Source organism: Xenopus tropicalis, chromosome 4, assembly GCF_000004195.4.
Source record: "Xenopus tropicalis strain Nigerian chromosome 4, UCB_Xtro_10.0, whole genome shotgun sequence".
NCBI classification, from domain to species: Eukaryota; Metazoa; Chordata; class Amphibia; order Anura; family Pipidae; genus Xenopus; species Xenopus tropicalis.
The window spans coordinates 3992214-4019405 of record NC_030680.2 but is presented as its reverse complement, the minus strand read 5'-3'; the positions used below and the strand labels follow the sequence as shown (position 1 = coordinate 4019405).

Below are 27192 nucleotides of genomic sequence, written 5' to 3'. Positions count from 1 at the left end.
TTATAAGACAAAAGGAGTTCCGGCAACTCCTGACAACTTTGGACAACTCCGAGGGGACTTGTATTATCCTTATATTTACCTACAGGGGGTACGTTATTTATTATAATATACAAGTTTTAGTGAGTCATGTGACAGAAATTACATCATTAAGCTCCGATTATAGCCGATGACATCACTAAGCACCGTTTATAAGGATATCATTTACAGAATATTCACGGCTCTAGGGTATATATATAATGCTTATATATTAATTGAGGGTCATAAAAGGGTTTGTTCACCTTTAATGTAACTTTTCATTGGCTGTAGATGTTGAAATTCTGAGACAGTTTGCAATTGGTCTTCTTTTTTTTTTTGGTGTTGTTTTTTTCAGTTATTTAGCTTTCTGTTCAGTAGTTTAACACTGACCAATCGAAATATGTCAGTGTTTATACAGAAAATAACCCAGGATTTCATTTATTGCCCCCCGTGCCCTCCTGGAGAGACCCCCCCGAGTGTGTGAATGTGACATCACTCTGCGCCGTGGGTCAGTGACAGGGGCGGAGGGAGTTGCATATTTGTGCGTCCTGCATTCCATGCGATCTTATGGCTCTCCCAGGCTTTACGCGTCTGTTGTGTTAGAGCGCGGGGGGGGGGGGGGGGGCAGAGGGGCCACAGGGCTTGGAAATAAAAGATGCTTGGTGGGGGGGGGGGGGGGGGGGGGTAAGCACAAACATTCTCCATAGGTTTCATTTTCTAATGGTCAGAGCTGCTTGATATTTCCATTTGCAATGCAGTGTTGTGCATAGGAGGCATATTTCCCCTTTAATCCCAAGCCTGCAGTCACATGAGGTCGCTAGGAGCCGCCATGTATACGGGTTCTGCTAATTACCTGAAATGGGTCTTGTATGGAAATGCTTCAGGGAGAGCTCTGGGGCCAAATGGGATAGATTGCAAGCTCTTGTGGGGAGTGTTGTGGCTTTTAAGTAGCCCAAAACATCCCCTATAGTCCAACACCTGATACAGTAATGGAGCATACCATATGGAGCTGTTAGGGGGGGGTATCCCAGTTGCCCCGTAGTCCCATGAAAACATCAGTATTTAACCTTCTGACTTTTAGCTGCACCGCGAGGAACCCAAAGTCCTAATTAGCTTTTCTGATGGAGGGTAATTAATCCTGCCTTGTGTCTTGTTGGACGCACGTTCTGATCCCAAGTTTATATCTAGAATCCCTAACTGTCTCCATCTTGCCCTACTGTCTCCATCTTGTCCTACTGTCTCCATCTTGTCCTACTGTCTCCATCTTGCCCTACTGTCTCCGTCTTGTCCTACTGTCTCCATCTTGCCCTACTGTCTCCGTCTTGTCCTACTGTCTCCGTCTTGCCCTACTGTCTCCATCTTGCCCTACTGTCTCCATCTTGTCTTACTGTCTCCATCTTGTCTTACTGTCTCCATCTTGCCCTACTGTCTCCATCTTGTCTTACTGTCTCCATCTTCCTATTGTCTCCATCTTGCCCTACTGTCTCCATCTTGCCCTACTGTCTCCATCTTCCTATTGTCTCCATCTTGCCCTACTGTCCCCATCTTGCCCTACTGTCTCCATCTTCCTATTGTCTCCATCTTGTCCTACTGTCTCCATCTTGCCCAACTGTCCCCATCTTGCCCTACTGTCTCCATCTTCCTATTGTCTCCATCTTGCCCTACTGTCCCCATCTTGCCCTACTGTCTCCATCTTCCTATTGTCTCCATCTTGCCCAACTGTCCCCATCTTGCCCTACTGTCTCCATCTTCCTATTGTCTCCATCTTGCCCTACTGTCTCCATCTTGCCCTACTGTCTCCATCTTCCTATTGTCTCCATCTTGCCCTACTGTCTCCATCTTCCTATTGTCTCCATCTTGCCCTACTGTCTCCATCTTCCTATTGTCTCCATCTTGCCCTACTGTCTCCATCTTGCCCTACTGTCTCCATCTTCCTATTGTCTCCATCTTGTCCTACTGTCTCCATCTTGCCCAACTGTCCCCATCTTGCCCTACTGTCTCCATCTTCCTATTGTCTCCATCTTGTCCTACTGTCCCCATCTTGCCCTACTGTCCCCATCTTGCCCTACTGTCTCCATCTCGCCCTACTGTCTCCATCTCGCCCTACTGTCTCCATCTCGCCCTACTGTTCCCATCTCGCCCTACTGTCTCCATCTTGCCCTACTGTCTCCATCTTGCCCTACTGTCCCCATCTCGCCCTACTGTCCCCATCTTGCCCTACTGTCTCCATCTTGCCCTACTGTCTCCATCTTGCCCTACTGTCTCCATCTCGCCCTACTGTCTCCATCTCGCCCTACTGTCTCCATCTCGCCCTACTGTCTCCATCTTGCCCTACTGTCTCCATCTTGTCCTACTGTCTCCATCTTGTCCTACTGTCTCCATCTTGTCCTACTGTCTCCATCTTGCCCTACTGTCTCCATCTTGCCCTACTGTCTCCATCTTGCCCTACAGGTAACAAGTCCCAAAGGAAACTAATTGCATACCTGAATGGCAGCCTGGTAATGGCTCCCTGCTTGTGCCCTTGTGCCCAGCCCTCCTGGATAGCCTTTGGGAAGGTACTAACCAGATGCAGAATAATGACAATCCGGTCTTACATAGGGAAAGTGGGAGGAGTCATGCCGACCCTGTGTATTTATTAGTGGGGGGTAATATGAAGACACAGCAAGAGGCGCATCCCGAACTCTCACTTTGAAGTCTCATGGAAACTCTTAGCTGGGGACATTTTTACAATTCCTTCAGTTTTCCCTTATATGTATGGGCTCCCCGACTGCCCCCCCCTTGGTCTTTTATAGGCCTCCAACTGCCAATGGTTGGAAAGTATCAACATGTTTTGTCTAAGGACTAATGGGGGGGAACTGGAGATGGAGATGCGTAGGGTTGGGGGGTCTGTGAGCACTTTCCCTTATAAATACAAATATACAGAGAAGGAATGTTCTGGGCACACAATAAGCTGTACCCCCATACTGTACTGTCTAAGGGAAACACTATGGCACCTCCTACCCATATGTATAAATACAAATATACAGAGAAGGAATGTTCTGGGCACACACTAAGCTGTACCCCCATACTGTACTGTCTAAGGGAAACACTATGGCACCCCCTACCCATATGTATAAATTCAAATATACAGAGAAGGAATGTTCTGGGCACACACTAAGCTGTACCCCCATACTGTACTGTATAAGGGAAACACTATGGCACCCCCTACCCATATGTATAAATACAGATATACAGAGAAGGAATGTTCTGGGCACACAATAAGCTGTACCCCCATACTGTACTGTCTAAGGGAAACACTATGGCACCCCCTACCCATATGTATAAATACAAATATACAGAGAAGGAATGTTCTGGGCACACAATAAGCTGTACCCCCATACTGTACTGTCTAAGGGAAACACTATGGCACCCCTACCCATATGTATAAATACAAATATACAGAGAAGGAATGTTCTGGGCACACAATAAGCTGTACCCCCATACTGTACTGTCTAAGGGAAACACTATGGCACCCCCTACCCATATGTATAAATACAAATATACAGAGAAGGAATGTTCTGGGCACACAATAAGCTGTACCCCCATACTGTACTGTCTAAGGGAAACACTATGGCACCTCCTACCCATATGTATAAATACAAATATTCAGAGAAGGAATGTTCTGGGCACACAATAAGCTGTACCCCCATACTGTACTGTCTAAGGGAAACACTTTGGCACTCCTACCCATATGTATAAATACAAATATTCAGAGAAGGAATGTTCTGGGCACACAATAAGCTGTACCCCCATACTGTACTGTCTAAGGGAAACACTTTGGCACCTCCTACCCATATGTATAAGTACAAATATTCAGAGAAGGAATGTTCTGGGCACACAATAAGCTGTACCCCCATACTGTACTGTCTAAGGGAAACACTATGGCACCTCCTACCCATATGTATAAATACAAATATTCAGAGAAGGAATGTTCTGGGCACACAATAAGCTGTACCCCCATACTGTACTGTCTAAGGGAAACACTTTGGCACCTCCTACCCATATGTATAAATACAAATATACAGAGAAGGAATGTTCTGGGCACACAATAAGCTGTACCCCCATACTGTACTGTCTAAGGGAAACACTATGGCACCCCCTACCCATATGTATAAATACAAATATACAGAGAGGGAATGTTCTGGGCACACAATAAGCTGTACCCCCATACTGTACTGTCTAAGGGAAACACTATGGCACCCCCTACCCATATGTATAAATACAAATATACAGAGAAGGAATGTTCTGGGCACACAATAACCAAGTTAATTCACTCCTGAGTGAGAATGATTAACTATTAGAAGTGCAGCACATGTAATGGTAGAGCTGTAGGAAGAGGGATGTCGCACATGCAGACAGGGTTAGAGAATGATCTCTGCAGCCGGTGTCAGTGTCAGTTCTCACTGTGGGCAGCAGAGGGAGCTGTTCATGTTTCCTGCAGAAATCCCTGGTAATTACTGTAACATCACTGTTATTTATAAGGGGGGGGGGGGGGGGGGGGGGTAGGTGATTTATTCATCCTGTAAAGCAAGATTTATCTCTCTAGTTTCTGGCTGTCAAGGGATTCTGGGAGTTGTAGTTCTGGGAGTTGTAGTTCTGGGAGTTGTAGTTCTGCACCAGCTGGAGGCCCTGGGCTGTCAGTACCAGTTGCTTTAGAGAGAAATAAATGGTGTGAGTGAAGGGGCTGAAGCACAGAGGGGTCTCTGTCGGGGGCTGAGGGTTCCAGGGCAGTGAGAGTAAATATGCAGTGATGCCCCCGGGGGCAGAAGTGACAGGGACACAAATAAGGAGGGCATTGTATGTGGGGCTGTAACACTGGGCAGTGCCGGGCCCTTGGGACAAGGGGAATATTGTGTGAGAACTACAAACCCCACCCCCAGCCTGGCCAAACTGCCCAACACTCACCCCCTGCCCCCTCAAGTCAGATTTGGTGTTTGTTTCCCATCATTCTCCGTTGCTAGGTAGGAAAAAAAAGCGTCAACAATTCCGACCAATGAGCAGGTCCCCAGACACATTTATTTCCCTGTCTGACACAATTGTTCAGTCACATTGAGGGCCGTTGCACACGTCAGACTTTGTCGCAGCTGCAGTCAGAGCGTAAGCGTTGATGGACATTAGCCAACATTGGCCAACTTGTCCAATCCGTCCATACACAGTGGCAATGATTGAATTCCCAAACAATTCACTTTATTGGTGGCATCTTGGCTGCAGCCAAGATTTAACTGCATTAGACTGATCTCCTTGCCGCCCATGGCCTTTGGACAGACTGACTGCAATCTGATTGGTTATCTGTATGACCAGCTGAGACCGCCCCTGAGGAGCTGTTTTGATCAAATTCAACTACATTGTCCAATCAGATCTGGGCACTGTCAGGGTATCTGATTGGGTGAAACAATTCCAACCAATGAGCAGATCCCCTAGACACTTTTATTTCCCTGACTTTGTTGCGGCTGCAGTCAGAGCGTAAGCGTTGGTGGACATTGGCCAACTTGTCCAATCTGTCCATACACAGTGGCAACCATTGAATTCCCAAACAATTCACTTTATTGGTGGCATTTTGGCTGTAGCCGAGATTTAACCGCAATACACTGATCTCCTCGTGGGTCGTGGCCTTTGGACAGACTGACTGCGATCTGATTGGTTATCTGTATGACCAGCTGAGACCACCCCTGAGGAGCTGGTAAGGTCAAATTCAACTAGATTGTCCAGTCAGATCTGGGCACTGTCAGGGTATCTGATTGGGTGAAAGGTGGCACAGACTCTATAACATGCTCAGTAGTCGGAAGCAGCAGTGAGAGGAAGAAGGCCCCCCCCCCCGGCCCTGGGCATTACATGGGCTGTTGGGTTCTGGGTGAGGGCATTTAGGCGAGTGGATTTGCAGTGGGACAAGTCTGCGCAGCAGAGAGGAATGCTCTGGCTCCGTCCCAATTAGCAACGTACAGTTAATCTATTCGGCCCAATGAGTAACAAGCAGCCCAGAACCGGGTCCGGTATCAGCCGGTTCCCTAAATAAATGCAGACACTGGTGGAAAATGGCCGGCAAATGAGTGGCCCCGTGGCCCTTAGAGCAGCGGAACCCTGGGCAGAGCCTCCCAACAGGACCCCAGTAGCAGCCAACCCTTCCCAGTATCTGAGGCTTTTTGTTTGAGGATTTGTGCTCGGACCCCGGGAGAATTCGGAAAGAATCCATGAGTCATAGAGAGAAAGAGATCCGACAGCCCCCGATAATGAAACAAGCCTGTTTGTTCTATGTGCGGGGGGGGGGGGGGGGGGGGGGGATTGTACCATATCATATAGATACAAAGGGGTTAATGTTGAGGTTGGGGTTAATGTTGCAAGGTGCGGCCCCCCAGCATAACATTTCGACTGCACCCCCCCCCCATTATATACAGACAGGGATTGCACCCTGTGCCCAACATGGCGCCCTAACTTGCACCTTGGGATGGGGGGGCAGGTATGGAAGAAGGGGCAGGGAGGGGGGCAACAACATACACCCCCCAGCCAGCAAACAGCACTATATCAATGTAGAAATGCCCTAGTACCCCTCCCTGCCCCACCAAACGTTACTGCCCCCCCCCCCAGAAAGAGAGAAAGAAGGAGAAAAGCTGAATTCTTAGTGCAAATCCCAATCCTCCAGGAATTCTATAACCCCCCCCCCCCAATCCCAGGAATGTGCACATTGGCCGAGGGGCTCAGCCAGACTCCATGATGCAACCAACCACCTGTGGCTTCCACTGCCCCGACCCAGCCAATGGGAAGGGAGATAAGAAAAGTCAAATGCAAAAGGGGCAAATTTTCCTATTTCTTTATCATTTTGCCCCCACTTAGTGGCCAGGAATGACTTTGGGGGGGGGGGGGTATCCAGGTGGTCTCTGCATCAGCTGAACCAATGGGACTGGGATTTCAGGGGGATGGAAGAAACAGAACATGTTGGAAAGAGATCAGGGATATAATAGGGCGCCCCCTTGGGACTGGGTTTTATGACCTGCGAAGCAGCTAAATATTATGGACATTTTTGACATTTTTGCCTTTACTTCCCCTTTAAAGCCGGGGGACAAGAGAGTTTGTAAAGGGGAGGTTCTCCGCCTTAATATTCAGGAGAAATGATTAATTAAGGATTGTCTGTCTGTCTGTAACTGTCAGTATCAGTCTGTCTGTCTGTAACTGTCAGTATCAGTCTGTCTGTCTGTAACTGTCAGTATCAGTCTGTCTGTCTGTAACTGTCAGTATCAGTCTGTCTGTCTGTAACTGTCAGTATCAGTCTGTCTGTCTGTCTGTAACTGTCAGTATCAGTCTGTCTGTCTGTAACTGTCAGTATCAGTCTGTAACTGTCAGTATCAGTCTGTCTGTCTGTAACTGTCAGTATCAGTCTATCTGTCAGTATCAGTCTGTCTGTCTGTAACTGTCAGAATCAGTCTGTCTGTCTGTAACTGTCAGTATCAGTCTGTCTGTCTGTAACTGTCAGTATCAGTCTATCTGTCAGTATCAGTCTGTCTGTCTGTAACTGTCAGAATCAGTCTGTCTGTCAGTAACTGTCAGTATCAGTCTGTCTGTCCGTAACTGTCAGTATCAGTCTGTCTGTCTGTAACTGTCAGTATCAGTCTGTCTGTCTGTAACTGTCAGTATCAGTCTGTCTGTCAGTAACTGTCAGTATCAGTCTGTCTGTCTGTAACTGTCAGTATCAGTCTGTCTGTCTGTAACTGTCAGTATCAGTCTGTCTGTCTGTAACTGTCAGTATCAGTTTGTCTGTCAGTAACTGTCAGTATTGGTCTGTCTGTCAGTATCAGTCTGTCTGTCTGTAACTGTCAGTATCAGTTTGTCTGTCTGTCAGTAACTGTCAGTATCAGTTTGTCTGTCAGTAACTGTCAGTATTGGTCTGTCTGTCAGTATCAGTCTGTCTGTCTGTAACTGTCAGTATCAGTCTGTCTGTCTGTAACTGTCAGTATCAGTCTGTCTGTCTGTCTGTAACTGTCAGTATCAGTCTGTAACTGTCAGTATCAGTTTGTCTGTCAGTAACTGTCAGTATTGGTCTGTCTGTCAGTATCAGTCTGTCTGTCTGTAACTGTCAGTATTGGTCTGTCTGTCAGTATCAGTCTGTCTGTCTGTAACTGTCAGTATCAGTTTGTCTGTCAGTAACTGTCAGTATCAGTCTGTCTGTAACTGTCAGTATCAGTCTGTCTGTCAGTAACTGTCAGTATTGGTCTGTCTGTCAGTATCAGTCTGTCTGTCTGTAACTGTCAGTATCAGTCTGTCTGTCTGTAACTGTCAGTATTGGTCTGTCTGTCAGTATCAGTCTGTCTGTCTGTAACTGTCAGTATCAGTCTGTCTGTCTGTAACTGTCAGTATCAGTTTGTCTGTCAGTAACTGTCAGTATCAGTCTGTCTGTAACTGTCAGTATCAGTCTGTCTGTCAGTAACTGTCAGTATTGGTCTGTCTGTCAGTATCAGTCTGTCTGTCAGTAACTGTCAGTATCAGTCTGTCTGTCAGTAACTGTCAGTATCAGTCTGTCTGTCTGTAACTGTCAGTATCAGTCTGTCTGTCTGTAACTGTCAGTATCAGTCTGTCTGTCTGTAACTGTCAGTATCAGTTTGTCTGTCAGTAACTGTCAGTATTGGTCTGTCTGTCAGTATCAGTCTGTCTGTCTGTAACTGTCAGTATCCGTCTGTCTGTCTGTAACTGTCAGTATCAGTTTGTCTGTCAGTAACTGTCAGTATCAGTCTGTCTGTAACTGTCAGTATCAGTCTGTCTGTCAGTAACTGTCAGTATCAGTCTGTCTGTCAGTAACTGTTAGTATTGGTCTGTCTGTCAGTATCAGTCTGTCTGTCTGTAACTGTCAGTATCAGTCTGTCTGTCTGTAACTGTCAGTATTGGTCTGTCTGTCAGTATCAGTCTGTCTGTCTGTAACTGTCAGTATTGGTCTGTCTGTCAGTATCAGTCTGTCTGTCTGTAACTGTCAGTATCCGTCTGTCTGTCTGTAACTGTCAGTATCAGTTTGTCTGTCAGTAACTGTCAGTATCAGTCTGTCTGTAACTGTCAGTATCAGTCTGTCTGTCAGTAACTGTCAGTATCAGTCTGTCTGTCAGTAACTGTTAGTATTGGTCTGTCTGTCAGTATCAGTCTGTCTGTCTGTAACTGTCAGTATCAGTCTGTCTGTCTGTAACTGTCAGTATCAGTTTGTCTGTCAGTATCAGTCTGTCTGTCAGTAACTGTCAGTATCGGTCTGTCTGTCAGTATCAGTCTGTCTGTCCGTAACTGTCAGTATCAGTCTGTCTGTCTGTAACTGTCAGTATCAGTCTGTGTCTGTCTGTCTGTAACTGTCAGTATCAGTCTGTAACTGTCAGTATCAGTCTGTCTGTCCGTAACTGTCAGTATCAGTCTGTCTGTCTGTAACTGTCAGTATCAGTCTGTCTGTCCGTAACTGTCAGTATCAGTCTGTGTCTGTCTGTAACTGTCAGTATCAGTCTGTAACTGTCAGTATCAGTCTGTAACTGTCAGTATCAGTCTGTCTGTCTGTAACTGTCAGTATCAGTCTGTGTCTGTCTGTCTGTAACTGTCAGTATCAGTCTGTGTCTGTCTGTCTGTAACTGTCAGTATCAGTCTGTAACTGTCAGTATCAGTCTGTAACTGTCAGTATCAGTATCAGTCTGTAACTGTCAGTATCAGTCTGTCTGTCTGTAACTGTCAGTATCAGTCTGATATTTGATATTCTCAGCTGTGTAACAATGAAACAGAACCTCGGCTGCTTCTACACTGGGGGTATTATACACAGCCTGACACCCCCCTAAGTATTACTGATTGGTGCCCCCCATACAGAGTTACAGGGAACCCCGACCCCCCCAATGGTCAGCCCTACAGAGGGTCCCTGCTTAGTCCATAGGAGACCTTTGCTGTATAAACACCTAGAGGGAACAGTAATGAATTCAATATGGGAATGTGATATTTCTCTCCTGCCCGGAGCCGCTGCCAATTCCGCCGGATTTATCCCCAGAATCATGATGTCATTGTGACTGGAGCAGGAGTGCGTGGGGTTTAACCCCCCCGGTGCAAAATCCTGAGCAAGGGGAAGATTAGCAGGGGGGGGGGCAGTTATGGGGAGGTGGGGGTCATTTGCTTTATATTACATCTATAAATCCCTGCCATAAAGCAAGGCAGAGCTGTTGTGCTTTTGCCAGAAAGGAAGTACATAATAGAATGCGCATATTATATTGTAATATACACAGGGACACTTGTGGGGCTGTTACTGGGACACGGTGGGTTAAATACTGTAATAAGAAGAACTATACAGGCATGGAATGGGGGGGTCCCTGCCCCAAGAGCTTGCAATCTAATTGCTGGGAAACTCAGTACAGAAATATCTGTTGCATTTTCATAATCGGTGATTGGTTCTTCCCTGGTATAGGAGGTTCCCGGCTCAAATGCCCAATATCCAGTGAGTAACCCCCCCAACAGTAGCACATATTGCCCCGGCAGCTCAGAGCGATTGTGTGTGTGTGTGGGGGGGGAATTTCCTTGAAATTGTTCATCCAGATAAAATAGAAAAATTGGTGTAAAATGGTTAATTGTACTAATTCGCATTATCTCAGTGACCACTAGGTGGCAGCGTATCCCAAGGCCGCTCCCTAATGAACCGGGTTCATGTTCAGGGACATCAGCGCTTCATTCCTTTAGCGGCATTAAAGGGGAACTCAACCCAAAACTGATTTTGTCTAATGAAATAAACTGTATTTCTAAGCAGCTTCCCAATATCCATTCATTCCTCATTCTCACTGGGTTTATAGTTATGTGTAACTGTCACTGTGTCTGTCCCTTTCCCTTCCCTGCACTGCTGGTTCTGACTCCTGATACAACTCCCCAATATCCATTCATTCCTCATTCTCACTGGGTTTATAGTTATGTGTAACTGTCACTGTGTCTGTCCCTTTCCCTTCCCTGCACTGCTGGTTCTGACTCCTGATACAACTCCCCAATACCCATTCATTCCTCATTCTCACTGGGTTTATAGTTATGTGTAACTGTCACTGTGTCTGTCCCTTTCCCTTCCCTGCACTGCTGGTTCTGACTCCTGATACAACTCCCCAATATCCATTCATTCCTCATTCTCACTGGGTTTATAGTTATGTGTAACTGTCACTGTGTCTGTCCCTTTCCCTTCCCTGCACTGCTGGTTCTGACTCCTGATACAACTCCCCAATACCCATTCATTCCTCATTCTCACTGGGTTTATAGTTATGTGTAACTGTCACTGTGTCTGTCCCTTTCCCTTCCCTGCACTGCTGGTTCTGACTCCTGATACAACTCCCCAATACCCATTCATTCCTCATTCTCACTGGGTTTATAGTTATGTGTAACTGTCACTGTGTCTGTCCCTTTCCCTTCCCTGCACTGCTGGTTCTGACTCCTGATACAACTCCCCAATACCCATTCATTCCTCATTCTCACTGGGTTTATAGTTATGTGTAACTGTCACTGTGTCTGTCCCTTTCCCTTCCCTGCACTGCTGGTTCTGACTCCTGATACAACTCCCCAATATCCATTCATCCCTCATTCTCACTGGGTTTATAGTTATGTGTAACTGTCACTGTGTCTGTCCCTTTCCCTTCCCTGCACTGCTGGTTCTGACTCCTGATACAACTCCCCAATACCCATTCATTCCTCATTCTCACTGGGTTTATAGTTATGTGTAACTGTCACTGTGTCTGTCCCTTTCCCTTCTCTGCACTGCTGGTTCTGACTCCTGATACAACTCCCCAATATCCATTCATTCCTCATTCTCACTGGGTTTATAGTTATGTGTAACTGTCACTGTGCCTGTCCCTTTCCCTTCCCTGCACTGCTGGTTCTGACTCCTGATACAACTCCCCAATATCCATTCATCCCTCATTCTCACTGGGTTTATAGTTATGTGTAACTGTCACTGTGCCTGTCCCTTTCCCTTCCCTGCACTGCTGGTTCTGACTCCTGATACAACTCCCCAATACCCATTCATCCCTCATTCTCACTGGGTTTATAGTTATGTGTAACTGTCACTGTTCCTGTCCCTTTCCCTTCCCTGCACTGCTGGTTCTGACTCCTGATACAACTCCCCAATACCCATTCATTCCTCATTCTCACTGGGTTTATAGTTATGTGTAACTGTCACTGTGTCTGTCCCTTTCCCTTCCCTGCACTGCTGGTTCTGACTCCTGATACAACTCCCCAATACCCATTCATCCCTCATTCTCACTGGGTTTATAGTTATGTGTAACTGTCACTGTGTCTGTCCCTTTCCCTTCTCTGCACTGCTGGTTCTGACTCCTGATACAACTCCCCAATATCCATTCATTCCTCATTCTCACTGGGTTTATAGTTATGTGTAACTGTCACTGTGTCTGTCCCTTTCCCTTCCCTGCACTGCTGGTTCTGACTCCTGATACAACTCCCCAATATCCATTCATCCCTCATTCTCACTGGGTTTATAGTTATGTGTAACTGTCACTGTGTCTGTCCCTTTCCCTTCCCTGCACTGCTGGTTCTGACTCCTGATACAACTCCCCAATGTCCATTCATTCCTCATTCTCACTGGGTTTATAGTTATGTGTAACTGTCACTGTGTCTGTCCCTTCCCTGCACTGCTGGTTCTGACTCCTGATACAACTCCCCAATATCCATTCATCCCTCATTCTCACTGGGTTTATAGTTATGTGTAACTGTCACTGTGTCTGTCCCTTTCCCTTCCCTGCACTGCTGGTTCTGACTCCTGATACAACTCCCCAATATGCATTCATTCCTCATTCTCACTGGGTTTATAGTTATGTGTAACTGTCACTGTGTCTGTCCCTTTCCCTTCCCTGCACTGCTGGTTCTGACTCCTGATACAACTCCCCCAATATCCATTCATCCCTCATTCTCACTGGGTTTATAGTTATGTGTAACTGTCACTGTGTCTGTCCCTTTCCCTTCCCTGCACTGCTGGTTCTGACTCCTGATACAACTCCCCAATATCCATTCATCCCTCATTCTCACTCCCCAATATCCATTCATCCCTCATTCTCACTGGGTTTATAGTTATGTGTAACTGTCACTGTGTCTGTCCCTTTCCCTTCCCTGCACTGCTGGTTCTGACTCCTGATACAACTCCCCAATATCCATTCATCCCTCATTCTCACTGGGTTTATAGTTATGTGTAACTGTCACTGTGTCTGTCCCTTTCCCTTCCCTGCACTGCTGGTTCTGACTCCTGATACAACTCCCCAATATCCATTCATCCCTCATTCTCACTCCCCAATATCCATTCATCCCTCATTCTCACTGGGTTTATAGTTATGTGTAACTGTCACTGTGTCTGTCCCTTTCCCTTCCCTGCACTGCTGGTTCTGACTCCTGATACAACTCCCCAATACCCATTCATTCCTCATTCTCACTGGGTTTATAGTTATGTGTAACTGTCACTGTGTCTGTCCCTTTCCCTTCCCTGCACTGCTGGTTCTGACTCCTGATACAACTCCCCAATACCCATTCATTCCTCATTCTCACTGGGTTTATAGTTATGTGTAACTGTCACTGTGTCTGTCCCTTTCCCTTCCCTGCACTGCTGGTTCTGACTCCTGATACAACTCCCCAATATCCATTCATCCCTCATTCTCACTGGGTTTATAGTTATGTGTAACTGTCACTGTGTCTGTCCCTTTCCCTTCCCTGCACTGCTGGTTCTGACTCCTGATACAACTCCCCAATACCCATTCATTCCTCATTCTCACTGGGTTTATAGTTATGTGTAACTGTCACTGCTGGTTCTGACTCCTGAACCCCCCCCAGACTTGATTTAAATTCGGCATCTGATTCTGTACATTCTCCACGTACAGTCGGTCACATTCAGACCAAAAAAGGGCACAAACCTAGAAACAGTGAATGGCTGACAGGAAGCTCTGCGGCCGCCGGTGTCTCAACACTGACTGCAATTAACCCCTTGTGCCCCAAATGCCAGGCACCGTGGAACAATTTAGGGGGTCAATATTTTCTGAGATTTGAGTCTTTTCTCAGCTGCAGCTACTGTCTGTGTCACAGGGTTGAACTGTAACTGCGCCTGGAATCTGTCTCCTACTCAGACAAGGGCCCAAACCCAAACTTTTTCATTTCCGAGAATTTTTCATTGGGCAAAAGTCACAAGTTGCATCGCATCATTTTGGCCACTGGGGGGCGCAGTTTCATCAGATTCTGTTGCCGGACCCCCTTATCAGAGCAATCATCATGGCTGCTCCAACTGATATCAGCAAACTCCAATACCCAGATAATAAATGCAACACAGCCAAAGCCACTTGTGCTACTGGTCATATACAGAAAAATAAAGGGAAAGTAAACCCTAATTATGACCAGAATAGACGGCATTTCCAAAGCACTGGGGGCAGTCACCTCCATTCTGGCACGTACCATTTCATTCATATGCAGGGGGGATTTATTAGCCCAAAACTTACACATCATGGTGATGGGGAGGGGCAACTTCAACTCTCGACTTCAATTCCCAGCATCCTTTGTACTACCCATTAGACCTGAGGCTTGTGACTGTTTAGGATGGGCGTAAAGGGGTGGAGTTATGGGGTGGGTGGTACAATAGACGAGTACCTGGGTATTGGGTCAGACCTTGTCCTTTCCCCCCCTGGGAAGAAATGCATCGGCATTGATATTCTGAAAAAAATTGCAGTTGGTCTTCATTTTAAATTTTTTGAGCTTATTTAGCTATTTCTTCAGCAGCTCTCCTGTGTGGAATTTTAGCAGCTATCTGGTTGCTAGGGTCTTCTTTACCTTAGCAACCAGGCAGTAGGTTGAATGAGAGACAGGTATATGAATAGGGGAGGGGCTGAATAGAAAGATAAGGAATAAAAAGTAACAATAACAATAAAACTGGAGCCTCACAGAGCAATAGGGTTTGGCTGCCGGGGTCAGTGACCCCCATTTGAAAGCTGCAAAGAGTCAGAAGAGGAAGGCAAATAATTAAAAAGCAATAAAAGATAAATAATGAAGACCAACTGCAAAGTTGCTAGGAATAGGGTATTCTATAATGAATAGTTGAACTACCCCTTTAAATGAGCAGCAGATCCATGTTGGAAGGGATCAGTTCTCCAAGCTGCGGAGCTCCCAGGGCTAAAGGCAAAGTGTTCTGCCGCTGAGATAATGTCCTAGGGGGGCCCCGGCCGAGGCTCCGGTTACACTGATGGGGGGGGTGGGGGCGTTATTTGTTTGTCTGTGGCTTGGAACTCACATAATACTGGAACTACAGCAAATAAACTGCCGGCCTTCTACTGAGTCGGAACCTGGTGCTGAGAGATGGACAAGGGGAAGGGACAATGGGGCCACCGGGGGGGGGGGGGCTATCTAACATAGATAATAGTAGCCACACGCTACTGGGCCCCAGGGCAAAGGGCCCCCAGAACCCCCACATAGGAATGTATTTTACAAATTTATACAGAAACTACTTATTAATTAGGGCCTCATAGTCCCACCCACTGCTTGAGTCACAGACTCCCTTCCCCTCCCCTTGTAAGCTTCCATCAGAGTGTTCTAGTCCCACCCACTGCTTGAGTCACAGACTCCCTTCCCCTCCCCCTGTAAGCTTCCATCAGAGTGTTCTAGTCCCACCCACTGCTTGAGTCACAGACTCCCTTCCCCTCCCCCTGTAAGCTTCCATCAGAGTGTTCTAGTCCCACCCACTGCTTGAGTCACAGACTCCCTGCCCCTCCCCTTGTAAGCTTCCATCAGAGTGTTCTAGTCCCACCCACTGCTTGAGTCACAGACTCCCTGCCCCTCCCCCTGTAAGCTTCCATCAGAGTGTTCTAGTCCCACCCACTGCTTGAGTCACAGACTCCCTGCCCCTCCCCCTGTAAGCTTCCATCAGAGTGTTCTAGTCCCACCCACTGCTTGAGTCACAGACTCCCTGCCCCTCCCCTTGTAAGCTTCCATCAGAGTGTTCTAGTCCCACCCACTGCTTGAGTCACAGACTCCCTGCCCCTCCCCCTGTAAGCTTCCATCAGTGTTCTAGTCCCACCCACTGCTTGAGTCACAGACTCCCTGCCCCTCCCCCTGTAAGCTTCCATCAGAGTGTTCTAGTCCCACCCACTGCTTGAGTCACAGACTCCCTGCCCCTCCCCCTGTAAGATCCATCAGAGTGTTCTAGTCCCACCCACTGTTTAGAGTGTCTGCTCCCTGTTCCATTATCTGTTTATAACACTGCTTATTCTGACTGCTGAACTAATGTAGCAGAAGGCAGCACAGTTGGCCCCCCTGTGCGATGAAACTTTCCCATGCTGTAGCCAGGAACTTGCCCCATCACTAATCTGAGTACAGTAAGTAGGTGCCCCTTGAGCAGATGGGCTGCGGGGTCTCAGCATGGGCCGGGGGTCCGACTTGCCCCCCTCTGTTACAGTCAATATTGGTGTGAGCAGCGGGAGTACTGAGCGCTATTTGCTCTCCAAATAGAGTCTGACTGCCCGTCCGTGGGATAATAATGGGTAATTGTGCGCTGCCCGGGGCCCCCGGGGGCCGATACTGTTTCCCAGGCCTGACCCCCAACCTTCTCTGTTCTGCAGGAGGAGGATGAGAAGATACACGGAGCCAAGAGCGGCTGCCGACAGCATTGGGACCAATGAGAGAACTGACTGAGCCCGACCCAAGGTAGGTACCTGTACTGCCCCCATCTGTGCTGCAACTCCCTGCACCCCGGGGCAAATGGGGGCTCTGACTGTTGTAGGCACAGTGGTTGGCACCCCAAGGGTAGGGGGCAAATCAGCCCTACACTGAATTCAGATCCTGCTGATGTGGGCAGATTTGCCCCAGTGCCTGGGAGTGTAATGCCCCCAAGGGGGCAGATTTCCTGTGATCAGGTTGCATTAAGTCTGAATTAGGGTACAGGTGGCATAAAGAGGGGCTGCACCCCCCCCCACCTGCATGAATGGCCAGATTGGGTAATATCTGATGATCTGATTGGCCATGTATCTGTCACTACTGCCCCGTCAGTCTCCAATGTTGCCCCCAACCATACCCAAATAATTGCCTCCATCTCCTCTGGAGGGGTAAAAGTGGGCATTTCAATGTAATGGGCAGAGTTGTGACATTGTTCTACTGAATCCATTGGGGTTATTAAACTGTTATCAAGTTGCTAGGGTCTCACATTCCTTAGCAACCAGGCAGTAGGTCGGAATGGAAGAAAGGGAGATGAATAGGGGAGGGGCTGATTTAAACGACAAATAAAAAACCATGATAATAAAAATCCGGCTAAAAGATTGGTATTTGTTTGGTTGCCGGGCAGAGATTGTAACAAGGGGCAAATAGAAACGCCCTTGAATTTGATTGGATGCAGCGGTTATTAAAATGCCAATTTTTCTTTAAAAGGGGCAATTTAGGAAATCTGCATTTGTGGGGGAGAGGCGCTTGTGTGATGTTGGGGTGTTGGATTTAGTGGAATGTCGTTATAGAGATGCAGAGATCATGAGAGTGTCAGGGGGAGGATATTCTTCTCTGCACACCCCACTTCCTGTCCAGGAAAAGATGAACATGTAACAGGAATAGGGCGTGTCTCTGACAGATTGCAAACAAATGCAGTGGGTGGGGGGCAGAGTATGTCTGTCCCCCCCCAAGTAGTGTGTCAGTATGTCTGTCCCCCCCCAGCAGTGTGTCAGTATATCTGTCCCCCCCCATTAGCGTGTCAGTATGTCTGTCCCCCCCAGCAGCGTGTCAGTATGTCTGTCCCCCCCAGCAGCGTGTCAGTATGTCTGTCCCCCCCAGCAGTGTGTCAGTATGTCTGTCCCCCCCAGCAGTGTGTCAGTATGTCTGTCCCCCCCCAGCAGTGTGTCAGTATGTCTGTCCCCCCCAGCAGTGTGTCAGTATGTCTGTCCCCCCCAGCAGTGTGTCAGTATGTCTGTCCCCCCCAGCAGTGTGTCAGTATGTCTGTCCCCCCCAGCAGTGTGTCAGTATGTCTGTCCCCCCCAGCAGTGTGTCAGTATGTCTGTCCCCCCCCAGCAGTGTGTCAGTATGTCTGTCCCCCCCAGCAGTGTGTCAGTATGTCTGTCCCCCCCCAGCAGTGTGTCAGTATGTCTGTCCCCCCCCCAGCAGTGTGTCAGTATGTCTGTCCCCCCCAGCAGCGTGTCAGTATGTCTGTCCCCCCCAGCAGTGTGTCAGTATGTCTGTCCCCCCCAGCAGTCTGCCAGTATGTCTGTCCCCCCCAGCAGCGTGTCAGTATGTCTGTCCCCCCAGCAGTGTGTCAGTATGTCTGTCCCCCCCCAGCAGTGTGTCAGTATGTCTGTCCCCCCCAGCAGCGTGTCAGTATGTCTGTCCCCCCCAGCAGCGTGTCAGTATGTCTGTCCCCCCCAGCAGTGTGTCAGTATGTCTGTCCCCCCCAGCAGTGTGTCAGTATGTCTGTCCCCCCCAGCAGTGTGTCAGTATGTCTGTCCCCCCCAGCAGTGTGTCAGTATGTCTGTCCCCCCCAGCAGTGTGTCAGTATGTCTGTCCCCCCCCAGCAGTGTGTCAGTATGTCTGTCCCCCCCAGCAGTGTGTCAGTATGTCTGTCCCCCCCAGCAGTGTGTCAGTATGTCTGTCCCCCCCCAGCAGTGTGTCAGTATGTCTGTCCCCCCCAGCAGTGTGTCAGTATGTCTGTCCCCCCCCAGCAGTGTGTCAGTATGTCTGTCCCCCCCCCAGCAGTGTGTCAGTATGTCTGTCCCCCCCAGCAGCGTGTCAGTATGTCTGTCCCCCCCCAGCAGTGTGTCAGTATGTCTGTCCCCCCCAGCAGTCTGCCAGTATGTCTGTCCCCCCCAGCAGCGTGTCAGTATGTCTGTCCCCCCCAGCAGTGTGTCAGTATGTCTGTCCCCCCCCAGCAGTGTGTCAGTATGTCTGTCCCCCCCAGCAGTGTGTCAGTATATCTGTCCCCCCAGCAGTGTGTCAGTATGTCTGTCCCCCCCAGCAGTCTGCCAGTATGTCTGTCCCCCCAGCAGTGTGTCAGTATGTCTGTCCCCCCCAGCAGTGTGTCAGTATGTCTGTCCCCCCCCAGCAGTGTGTCAGTATGTCTGTCCCCCCCAGCAGTGTGTCAGTATATCTGTCCCCCCAGCAGTGTGTCAGTATGTCTGTCCCCCCCCAGCAGCGTGTCAGTATATCTGTCCCCCCCAGCAGCGTGTCAGTATGTCTGTCCCCCCCAGCAGTGTGTCAGTATATCTGTCCCCCCAGCAGTGTGTCAGTATGTCTTTCCCCCCCAGCAGTGTGTCAGTATGTCTGTCCCCCCCAGCAGTGTGTCAGTATGTCTGTCCCCCCCAGCAGTGTGTCAGTATGTCTGTCCCCCCCAGCAGTGTGTCAGTATGTCTGTCCCCCCCAGCAGTGTGTCAGTATATCTGTCCCCCCAGCAGCGTGTCAGTATGTCTGTCCCCCCCAGCAGCGTGTCAGTATGTCTGTCCCCCCCCAGCAGCGTGTCAGTATATCTGTCCCCCCCAGCAGTGTGTCAGTATGTCTGTCCCCCCCCAGCAGTGTGTCAGTATGTCTGTCCCCCCCAGCAGTGTGTCAGTATGTCTGTCCCCCCCAGCAGCGTGTCAGTATGTCTGTCCCCCCCAGCAGCGTGTCAGTATGTCTGTCCCCCCCAGCAGCGTGTCAGTATGTCTGTCCCCCCCAGCAGTTGTCCCGTGTCAGTATGTCTGTCCCCCCCAGCAGTGTGTCAGTATGTCTGTCCCCCCCAGCAGTGTGTCAGTATGTCTGTCCCCCCCAGCAGTGTGTCAGTATGTCTGTCCCCCCCAGCAGTGTGTCAGTATGTCTGTCCCCCCCAGCAGTGTGTCAGTATGTCTGTCCCCCCCAGCAGTGTGTCAGTATGTCTGTCCCCCCCAGCAGTGTGTCAGTATGTCTGTCCCCCCCAGCAGTGTGTCCCCAGGTCAGTATGTCTGTCCCCCCCAGCAGTGTGTCAGTATGTCTGTCCCCCCCCAGCAGTGTGTCAGTATGTCTGTCCCCCCCAGCAGTGTGTCAGTATGTCTGTCCCCCCCCAGCAGTGTGTCAGTATGTCTGTCCCCCCCAGCAGTGTGTCAGTATGTCTGTCCCCCCCCAGCAGTGTGTCAGTATGTCTGCCCCCCCCAGCAGCGTGTCAGTATGTCTGTCCCCCCCCAGCAGTGTGTCAGTATGTCTGTCCCACCCCAGCAGTGTGTCAGTATGTCTGCCCCCCCCAGCAGTGTGTCAGTATGTCTGTCCCCCCCAGCAGCGTGTCAGTATGTCTGTCCCCCCCCAGCAGCGTGTCAGTATGTCTGCCCCCCCAGCAGCGTGTCAGTATGTCTGCCCCCCCCAGCAGTGTGTCAGTATGTCTGTCCCCCCCAGCAGTGTGTCAGTATGTCTGTCCCCCCCAGCAGCGTGTCAGTATGTCTGTCCCCCCCAGCAGCGTGTCAGTATGTCTGTCCCCCCCAGCAGCGTGTCAGTATGTCTGTCCCCCCCAGCAGCGTGTCAGTATGTCTGTCCCCCCCAGCAGCGTGTCAGTATGTCTGTCCCCCCCAGCAGCGTGTCAGTATGTCTGTCCCCCCCAGCAGTGTGTCAGTATGTCTGTCCCCCCCAGCAGTGTGTCAGTATGTCTGTCCCCCCCCAGCAGTGTGTCAGTATGTCTGTCCCCCCCCAGCAGTGTGTCAGTATGTCTGTCCCCCCCAGCAGTGTGTCAGTATGTCTGTTATTAATTTTTATTACTTATCTTTCTAGTCCTGTTCCAGTCTCTCATTCACACCACTGTCTGGTTACTAGGGACACTTGAACCCTAGCAACCATATAACTGCTGACATTCCAAACGGGAAACCTGCTGCACAAAAACAAAAAGAGTTAATCAACTTATTTCAAGAGTCAGAACCAGCAGTGCAGCGAATATCAGCAGCCGCTTCCAGTAGCGATAAAAGTTGCAATGAATGTGTATTGGGAGGTTGCTCGGGATTGGTTCCAATCAGTGTGGGGGGAAGCACAATAGAGTGGCAACGAGTAGCAGAGGTGCAAGCTGATTGGCTGGGAGGGAGCGGAATTGGAATGTGAGAGAGAAAGGAAAAAAAAAAGTCTCTTTCGGATGAAAAGGCAGCAGCAGCCGCTCCATGGATCCCTCCCCAGTGTGAGCCCGACTGTGTGAGAGAGCTCACCAACCGCACTGAAATAATCCTTATACAAGAGACAAGGGGGTCCATCACCATGGCAACTCCCCCTGGACTCCCCAGCCCCTAGGGAAGCTCAGAGAGCGGCCGGAATGGGCACAAGTCGGTCGGAGGGACCTTCCTGCTGATTCTTTCCCAGGGAACCCCCCCCCCCCCCCCCCAGGATTTAAATTTGTCTGCGAAATCCAAAGCTCAGGATGGAGAACCGAGGGGATCGCTGCGCCGGCGGAGAGGTAATGGGGGGCACATAGGGGGTTAAACTGCTAGTGATGTCATCCTGGGGGCAGTGGGGCAGGCTGATAGGGGGGTTAACCCGAAATGCAGAAAAGCCTTTTGTTTGCTGGAAGTGGTGCCCCCCCCCATACATGTGGGAAGGGGGGGGGGGGGTTCACTGAAACTTTTGGGGCTCCTGTTTGGGTTTGTAACGGTGTCAGGGTAGTTGTTTTTGGTATTTGTGACATCAGCTGTCACCCCCGGGGGGATTCTAGGGACACAATGTAGCAGCCGGAGAAACCTGCCATGATCTGGGTACAACTCATTACTGATATACATTGGCACCCTCAGCCATACAACTGCTTTCCTCTGTACTAACCTGCTGTGTGTATCTGTGCTGCACTGTCAGTTGCGACTCCTGAACACATACCAGCCCTTACTGACACAATGTAGCGGCCGGAGAAACCTGCCATGGTCTGGGTACAACTCATTACTGATATACATTGGCACCCTCAGCCATACAACTGCTTTCCTCTGTACTAACCTGCTGTGTGTATCTGTGCTGCACTGTCAGTTGCGACTCCTGAACACATACCAGCCCTTACTGACACAATGTAGCGGCCGGAGAAACCTGCCATGATCTGGGTACAACTCATTACTGATATACATTGGCACCCTCAGCCATACAACTGCTTTCCTCTGTACTAACCTGCTGTGTGTATCTGTGCTGCACTGTCAGTTGCGACTCCTGAACACATACCAGCCCTTACTGACACAATGTAGCGGCCGGAGAAACCTGCCATGGTCTGGGTACAACTCATTACTGATATACATTTGCACCCTCAGCCATACAGTTACTTTCCTCTGTACTAACCTGCTGTGTGTATCTGTGCTGCACTGTCAGTTGCGACTCCTGAACACATACCAGCCCTTACTGACACAATGTAGCGGCCGGAGAAACCTGCCATGACCTGGGTACAACTCATTACTGATATACATTGGCACCCTCAGCCATACAGTTACTTTCCTCTGTCCATACCTGCTGTGTGTATCTGTGCTGCACTGTCAGTTGCGACTCCTGAACACATACCAGCCCTTACTGACACAATGTAGCGGCCGGAGAAACCTGCCATGACCTGGGTACAACTCATTACTGATATACATTTGCACCCTCAGCCATACAGTTACTTTCCTCTGTACTAACCTGCTGTGTGTATCTGTGCTGCACTGTCAGTTGCGACTCCTGAACACATACCAGCCCTTACTGACACAATGTAGCGGCCGGAGAAACCTGCCATGACCTGGGTACAACTCATTACTGATATACATTGGCACCCTCAGCCATACAGTTACTTTCCTCTGTCCATACCTGCTGTGTGTATCTGTGCTGCACTGTCAGTTGCGACTCCTGAACACATACCAGCCCTTACTGACACAATGTAGCGGCCGGAGAAACCTGCCATGACCTGGGTACAACTCATTACTGATATACATTGGCACCCTCAGCCATACAGTTACTTTCCTCTGTACTAACCTGCTGTGTGTATCTGTGCTGCACTGTCAGTTGCGACTCCTGAACACATACCAGCCCTTACTGACACAATGTAGCGGCCGGAGAAACCTGCCATGGTCTGGGTACAACTCATTACTGATATACATTGGCACCCTCAGCCATACAGTTACTTTCCTCTGTCCATACCTGCTGTGTGTATCTGTGCTGCACTGTCAGTTGCGACTCCTGAACACGTACCAACGTGCGGAAACTCAATCAACTTCCCATGACCCCATTCGTGCAAATGAACAGGAGAGGCTTCACGTGCGCCTATTTACCTGTATTGAAAGAATTAACCCCTCCATGTCAGGGTTGGCATAGGAAAGGGGGCAGAAATGTAGTTGGGGGGGGGCAAATAATTCCCTTTCCTGACTCTTCTGACAGTTTTTTTTAGGAGTCAATGTTTTTTTCTTTTTGTGTCTCTTGAAAGGAATCCTGGGAGATGAGGGTCCCAGTGTAACCCTTTCAGTGCCAGGCTGCATTGTTCCTGGGGGGGCTTTTGGGGGCTGGGGGGGGGGCAGGGTAGGAGTTAAACAATGAAAAAAAAAAAAAGAAACTTTACAAAAAATGTCTCGTATTGACGTGAAAAGTCAGCGGGCGCGCTTGGCCTTTAAACTGCGGAATTTTGCCCCGGGCTGGGGATATAAACAAACAGAGACATGTGAAATAGTTATGGCTGGGGCCCCAGACAATCTGAGATTTTTGTTTTTTTGTTTTTTTGTCTGTCAGTCTTTGCTGCTTTGGGGACAGACGGACAGATTACAAGTTCCTGTGGTTTCCAAACAGAGTGTCTTTTGTGTTGTTGGGACAATGAGGCCGCGCTGTGATTGGCTGGCACCGGGCTCTCTGATCTTTCCTGCTCCCCCAGGAGAATGCAGTCAGGAAGGAGGCAAACACAACAGGGAGACTGGCTGGGGGTTGGGGGGGGCACATGTGATAGGGTTTAAAGGGGAACTTCATCCTAGTGTGTGTGTGTCAGTAAAGGGGGGTGTCCGGTGTGGGGCCCTCCGGCTGTCAGAAGCTCTCAGGGGGGGAAGCTGGAGGTCAAATGTGAAAAAGTGGCCTATTGAGTGCAGCAATGCATTCTGTTATATTATTGGGCAAAGAAATGATGATTATATGGACTTGACTGCCCAAACATAGTGCGGTTAGGGAAGGGTTAAACATCCATGTCAGAGAGGGGGTGAATAGTGAGGGCTCATGGGATAGGGTTTAAAGGGGAACTTCATCCTAGTGTGTGTGTGTCAGTAAAGGGGGGTGTCCGGTGTGGGGCCCTCCGGCTGTCAGAAGATCTCAGGGGGGAAACTGGAGGTAAAATGTAAAAAAGTGGCCTATTGAGTGCAGCAATGCATTCTGTTATATTATTGGGCAAAGAAATGATGATTATATGGACTTGACTGCCCAAGGGTAGTGTGGTTAGGGAAGGGTTAAACATCCATGTCAGAGAGGGGGTGAATTGTGAGGGCTTTGTGTGTATGGGGGGGGGAGGGTAAAGCAGGGGGTGGGCCCCCATCCCCCCAGAAAACTGCCCCCAACCTCGCTTGGTGTTAGTGCAGTAAATGGCATTGGGGCGGGACTGTGAGGCAGTGTGGCAGTGTAGCACCACTGTACAGTTGCACATGTTGGACTACAACTCCCAGCATCCCACAGGCCTTGGCTGATCTGACTCTGCTTACATTTGTATCATTAGCTTCCAGCTCCCACTCCAAGGTCAGAGAATCCTATTGGTCCAGCCTGTGGCTCCCCCCCCCGTCCCCCCTGTACCCTCCGACCCAATGTCTCAGCCAAGTCCCCATTCAGCTCATTATCTCCCCCCCACAGACCCACTAGTGTTATTTTGTCTCATTGAGATACACTATCCCATTGTGTGACATGTATCTCTGTCATGTTCCCCCCAGCAGAACATACTGTGCCGATACCTACACCCTGTGTGTGTTATAGGGGGATAGGCCTTGTCTGTGAGCTGCCATAGTGCTTCCCTTCTCTCTATATTTGTATTTATACATATGGGTAGGAGGTGCCATAGTGTTTCCCTTAGACAGTACAGTATGGGGGTACAGCTTATTGTGTGCCCAGAACATTCCCTCTCTGTATATTTGTATTTATACATATGGGTAGGGGGTGCCATAGTGTTTCCCTTAGACAGTACAGTATGGGGGTACAGCTTATTGTGTGCCCAGAACATTCCTTCTCTGTATATTTGTATTTATACATATGGGTAGGAGGTGCCATAGTGTTTCCCTTAGACAGTACAGTATGGGGGTACAGCTTATTGTGTGCCCAGAACATTCCTTCTCTGTATATTTGTATTTATACATATGGGTAGGGGGTGCCATAGTGTTTCCCTTAGACAGTACAGTATGGGGGTACAGCTTATTGTGTGCCCAGAACATTCCTTCTCTGTATATTTGTATTTATACATATGGGTAGGGGGTGCCATAGTGTTTCCCTTAGACAGTACAGTATGGGGGTACAGCTTATTGTGTGCCCAGAACATTCCTTCTCTGTATATTTGTATTTATACATATGGGTAGGGGGTGCCATAGTGTTTCCCTTAGACAGTACAGTATGGGGGTACAGCTTATTGTGTGCCCAGAACATTCCTTCTCTGTATATTTGTATTTATACATATGGGTAGGGGGTGCCATAGTGTTTCCCTTAGACAGTACAGTATGGGGGTACAGCTTATTGTGTGCCCAGAACATTCCTTCTCTGTATATTTGTATTTATACATATGGGTAGGGGGTGCCATAGTGTTTCCCTTAGACAGTACAGTATGGGGGTACAGCTTATTGTGTGCCCAGAACATTCCTTCTCTGTATATTTGTATTTATACATATGGGTAGGGGGTGCCATAGTGTTTCCCTTAGACAGTACAGTATGGGGGTACAGCTTATTGTGTGCAGTTACTGGGTGCCCGGATCTCCCTATGAGATTGGCTGCTCACCCCGAGGCTTTTGTTCAGACCAAGTAAGTGGCACAAATTCAGATGCCGACATGTTATTGCAGTGGATTCCTCTCCCTGCCAGGCCCCGAGGCAGCACAGAAGCTACAAAGATTCCTCTGCTTAATGGGAAATACTGATCCAAAATCTTACAGTTATTTATTGGCTTGCCCAGTTCTACAGAGCGGATCCCCAGGGGGCAGAGAGAGATGGCAGAACCCAGGGCCGCTGCTGGCCAAATGGGTGCCCTAAGCAGAAATTCACTTTAGTGCCCCCTCCCCCAAATATTATGGACGTAAAGATAAAATAATTAAAAAAAAAACACCTACTATAGGGGCCAAAATAGAACCAATTGCCCCCATAAACAGTACCCCCCATAAACAGTAGCCCCACACAAAGTGCCCCCAATTACCTCATACACAGTACCCCCCATAAACAGTAGTCCCCACACAAAGTGCCCCCAATTGCCTCATACACAGTACCCCCCATAAACAGTAGTCCCCACACAAAGTGCCCCCAATTGCCTCATACACAGTACCCCCCATAGACAGTAGCCCCCACACACAGTGCCCCCATAGAAAGTACCCCCAATTGCCCCATAAACAGTGCCCCCACTTGCCCACATAAACAGTACCCTCCATAGACAGTAGCCCCCATACACAGTGCCCCCAATTGCCTTATACACAGTACCCTCCATAGACAGTAGCCTCCACACAAAGTGCCCCCAATTGCCTCATACACAGTACCCCCCATAGACAGTAGCCCCCATACACAGTGCCCCCAATTGCTCCCATAAACAGTACCCTCCATAGACAGTAGCCTCCACACAAAGTGCCCCCAATTGCCTCATACACAGTACCCCCCATAGACAGTAGCCCCCATACACAGTGCCCCCAATTGCCTCATACACAGTACCCCGCATAGACAGTAGCCCCCATACACAGTGCCCCCAATTGCCCCCATAAACAGTACCCTCCATAGACAGTAGCCTCCACACAAAGTGCCCCCAATTGCCTCATACACAGTACCCCCCATAGACAGTAGCCCCCACACAAAGTGCCCCCAATTGCCCCCAACAGACCAGTGATGTCGGCGCCTCCTTCTCTCTTATGCCGCGGCAACAGGCACTACTATAAGGTTGCGCCTCGTCGCTGACGTGTGACGTCATACGCACGGGCGCAACCTTATAAACAGGCCTGTTGCCGCGGCATAGGAGAGAAGGAGCCGATGGCGTAGACTTGGTATGTTGTTGCGCAAAGTGCGCACTCTGCGTATGGGGGTGGCGGTACTGTTTGGGTGCCCCCCTGGGAGTTGGTGCC

The 27192-nt window shown here is 49.2% G+C and overlaps 1 protein-coding gene across 4 annotated transcripts in view; it reads left to right on the top strand.

Moving 5' to 3' along the window:
• The window catches only part of dennd2b (DENN domain containing 2B), a 110624-nt gene that overhangs the window by 760 nt on the left and 82672 nt on the right, over positions 1-27192 (top strand). For 2 of the 4 annotated variants that reach the window (XM_031899913.1, XM_031899915.1), the window contains exon 2: positions 16614-16698. In XM_031899913.1, coding sequence (XP_031755773.1) covers positions 16670-16698 — 29 coding nt within the window. In that variant the 5' untranslated portion in view covers positions 16614-16669. 4 annotated transcript variants of the gene reach the window in all.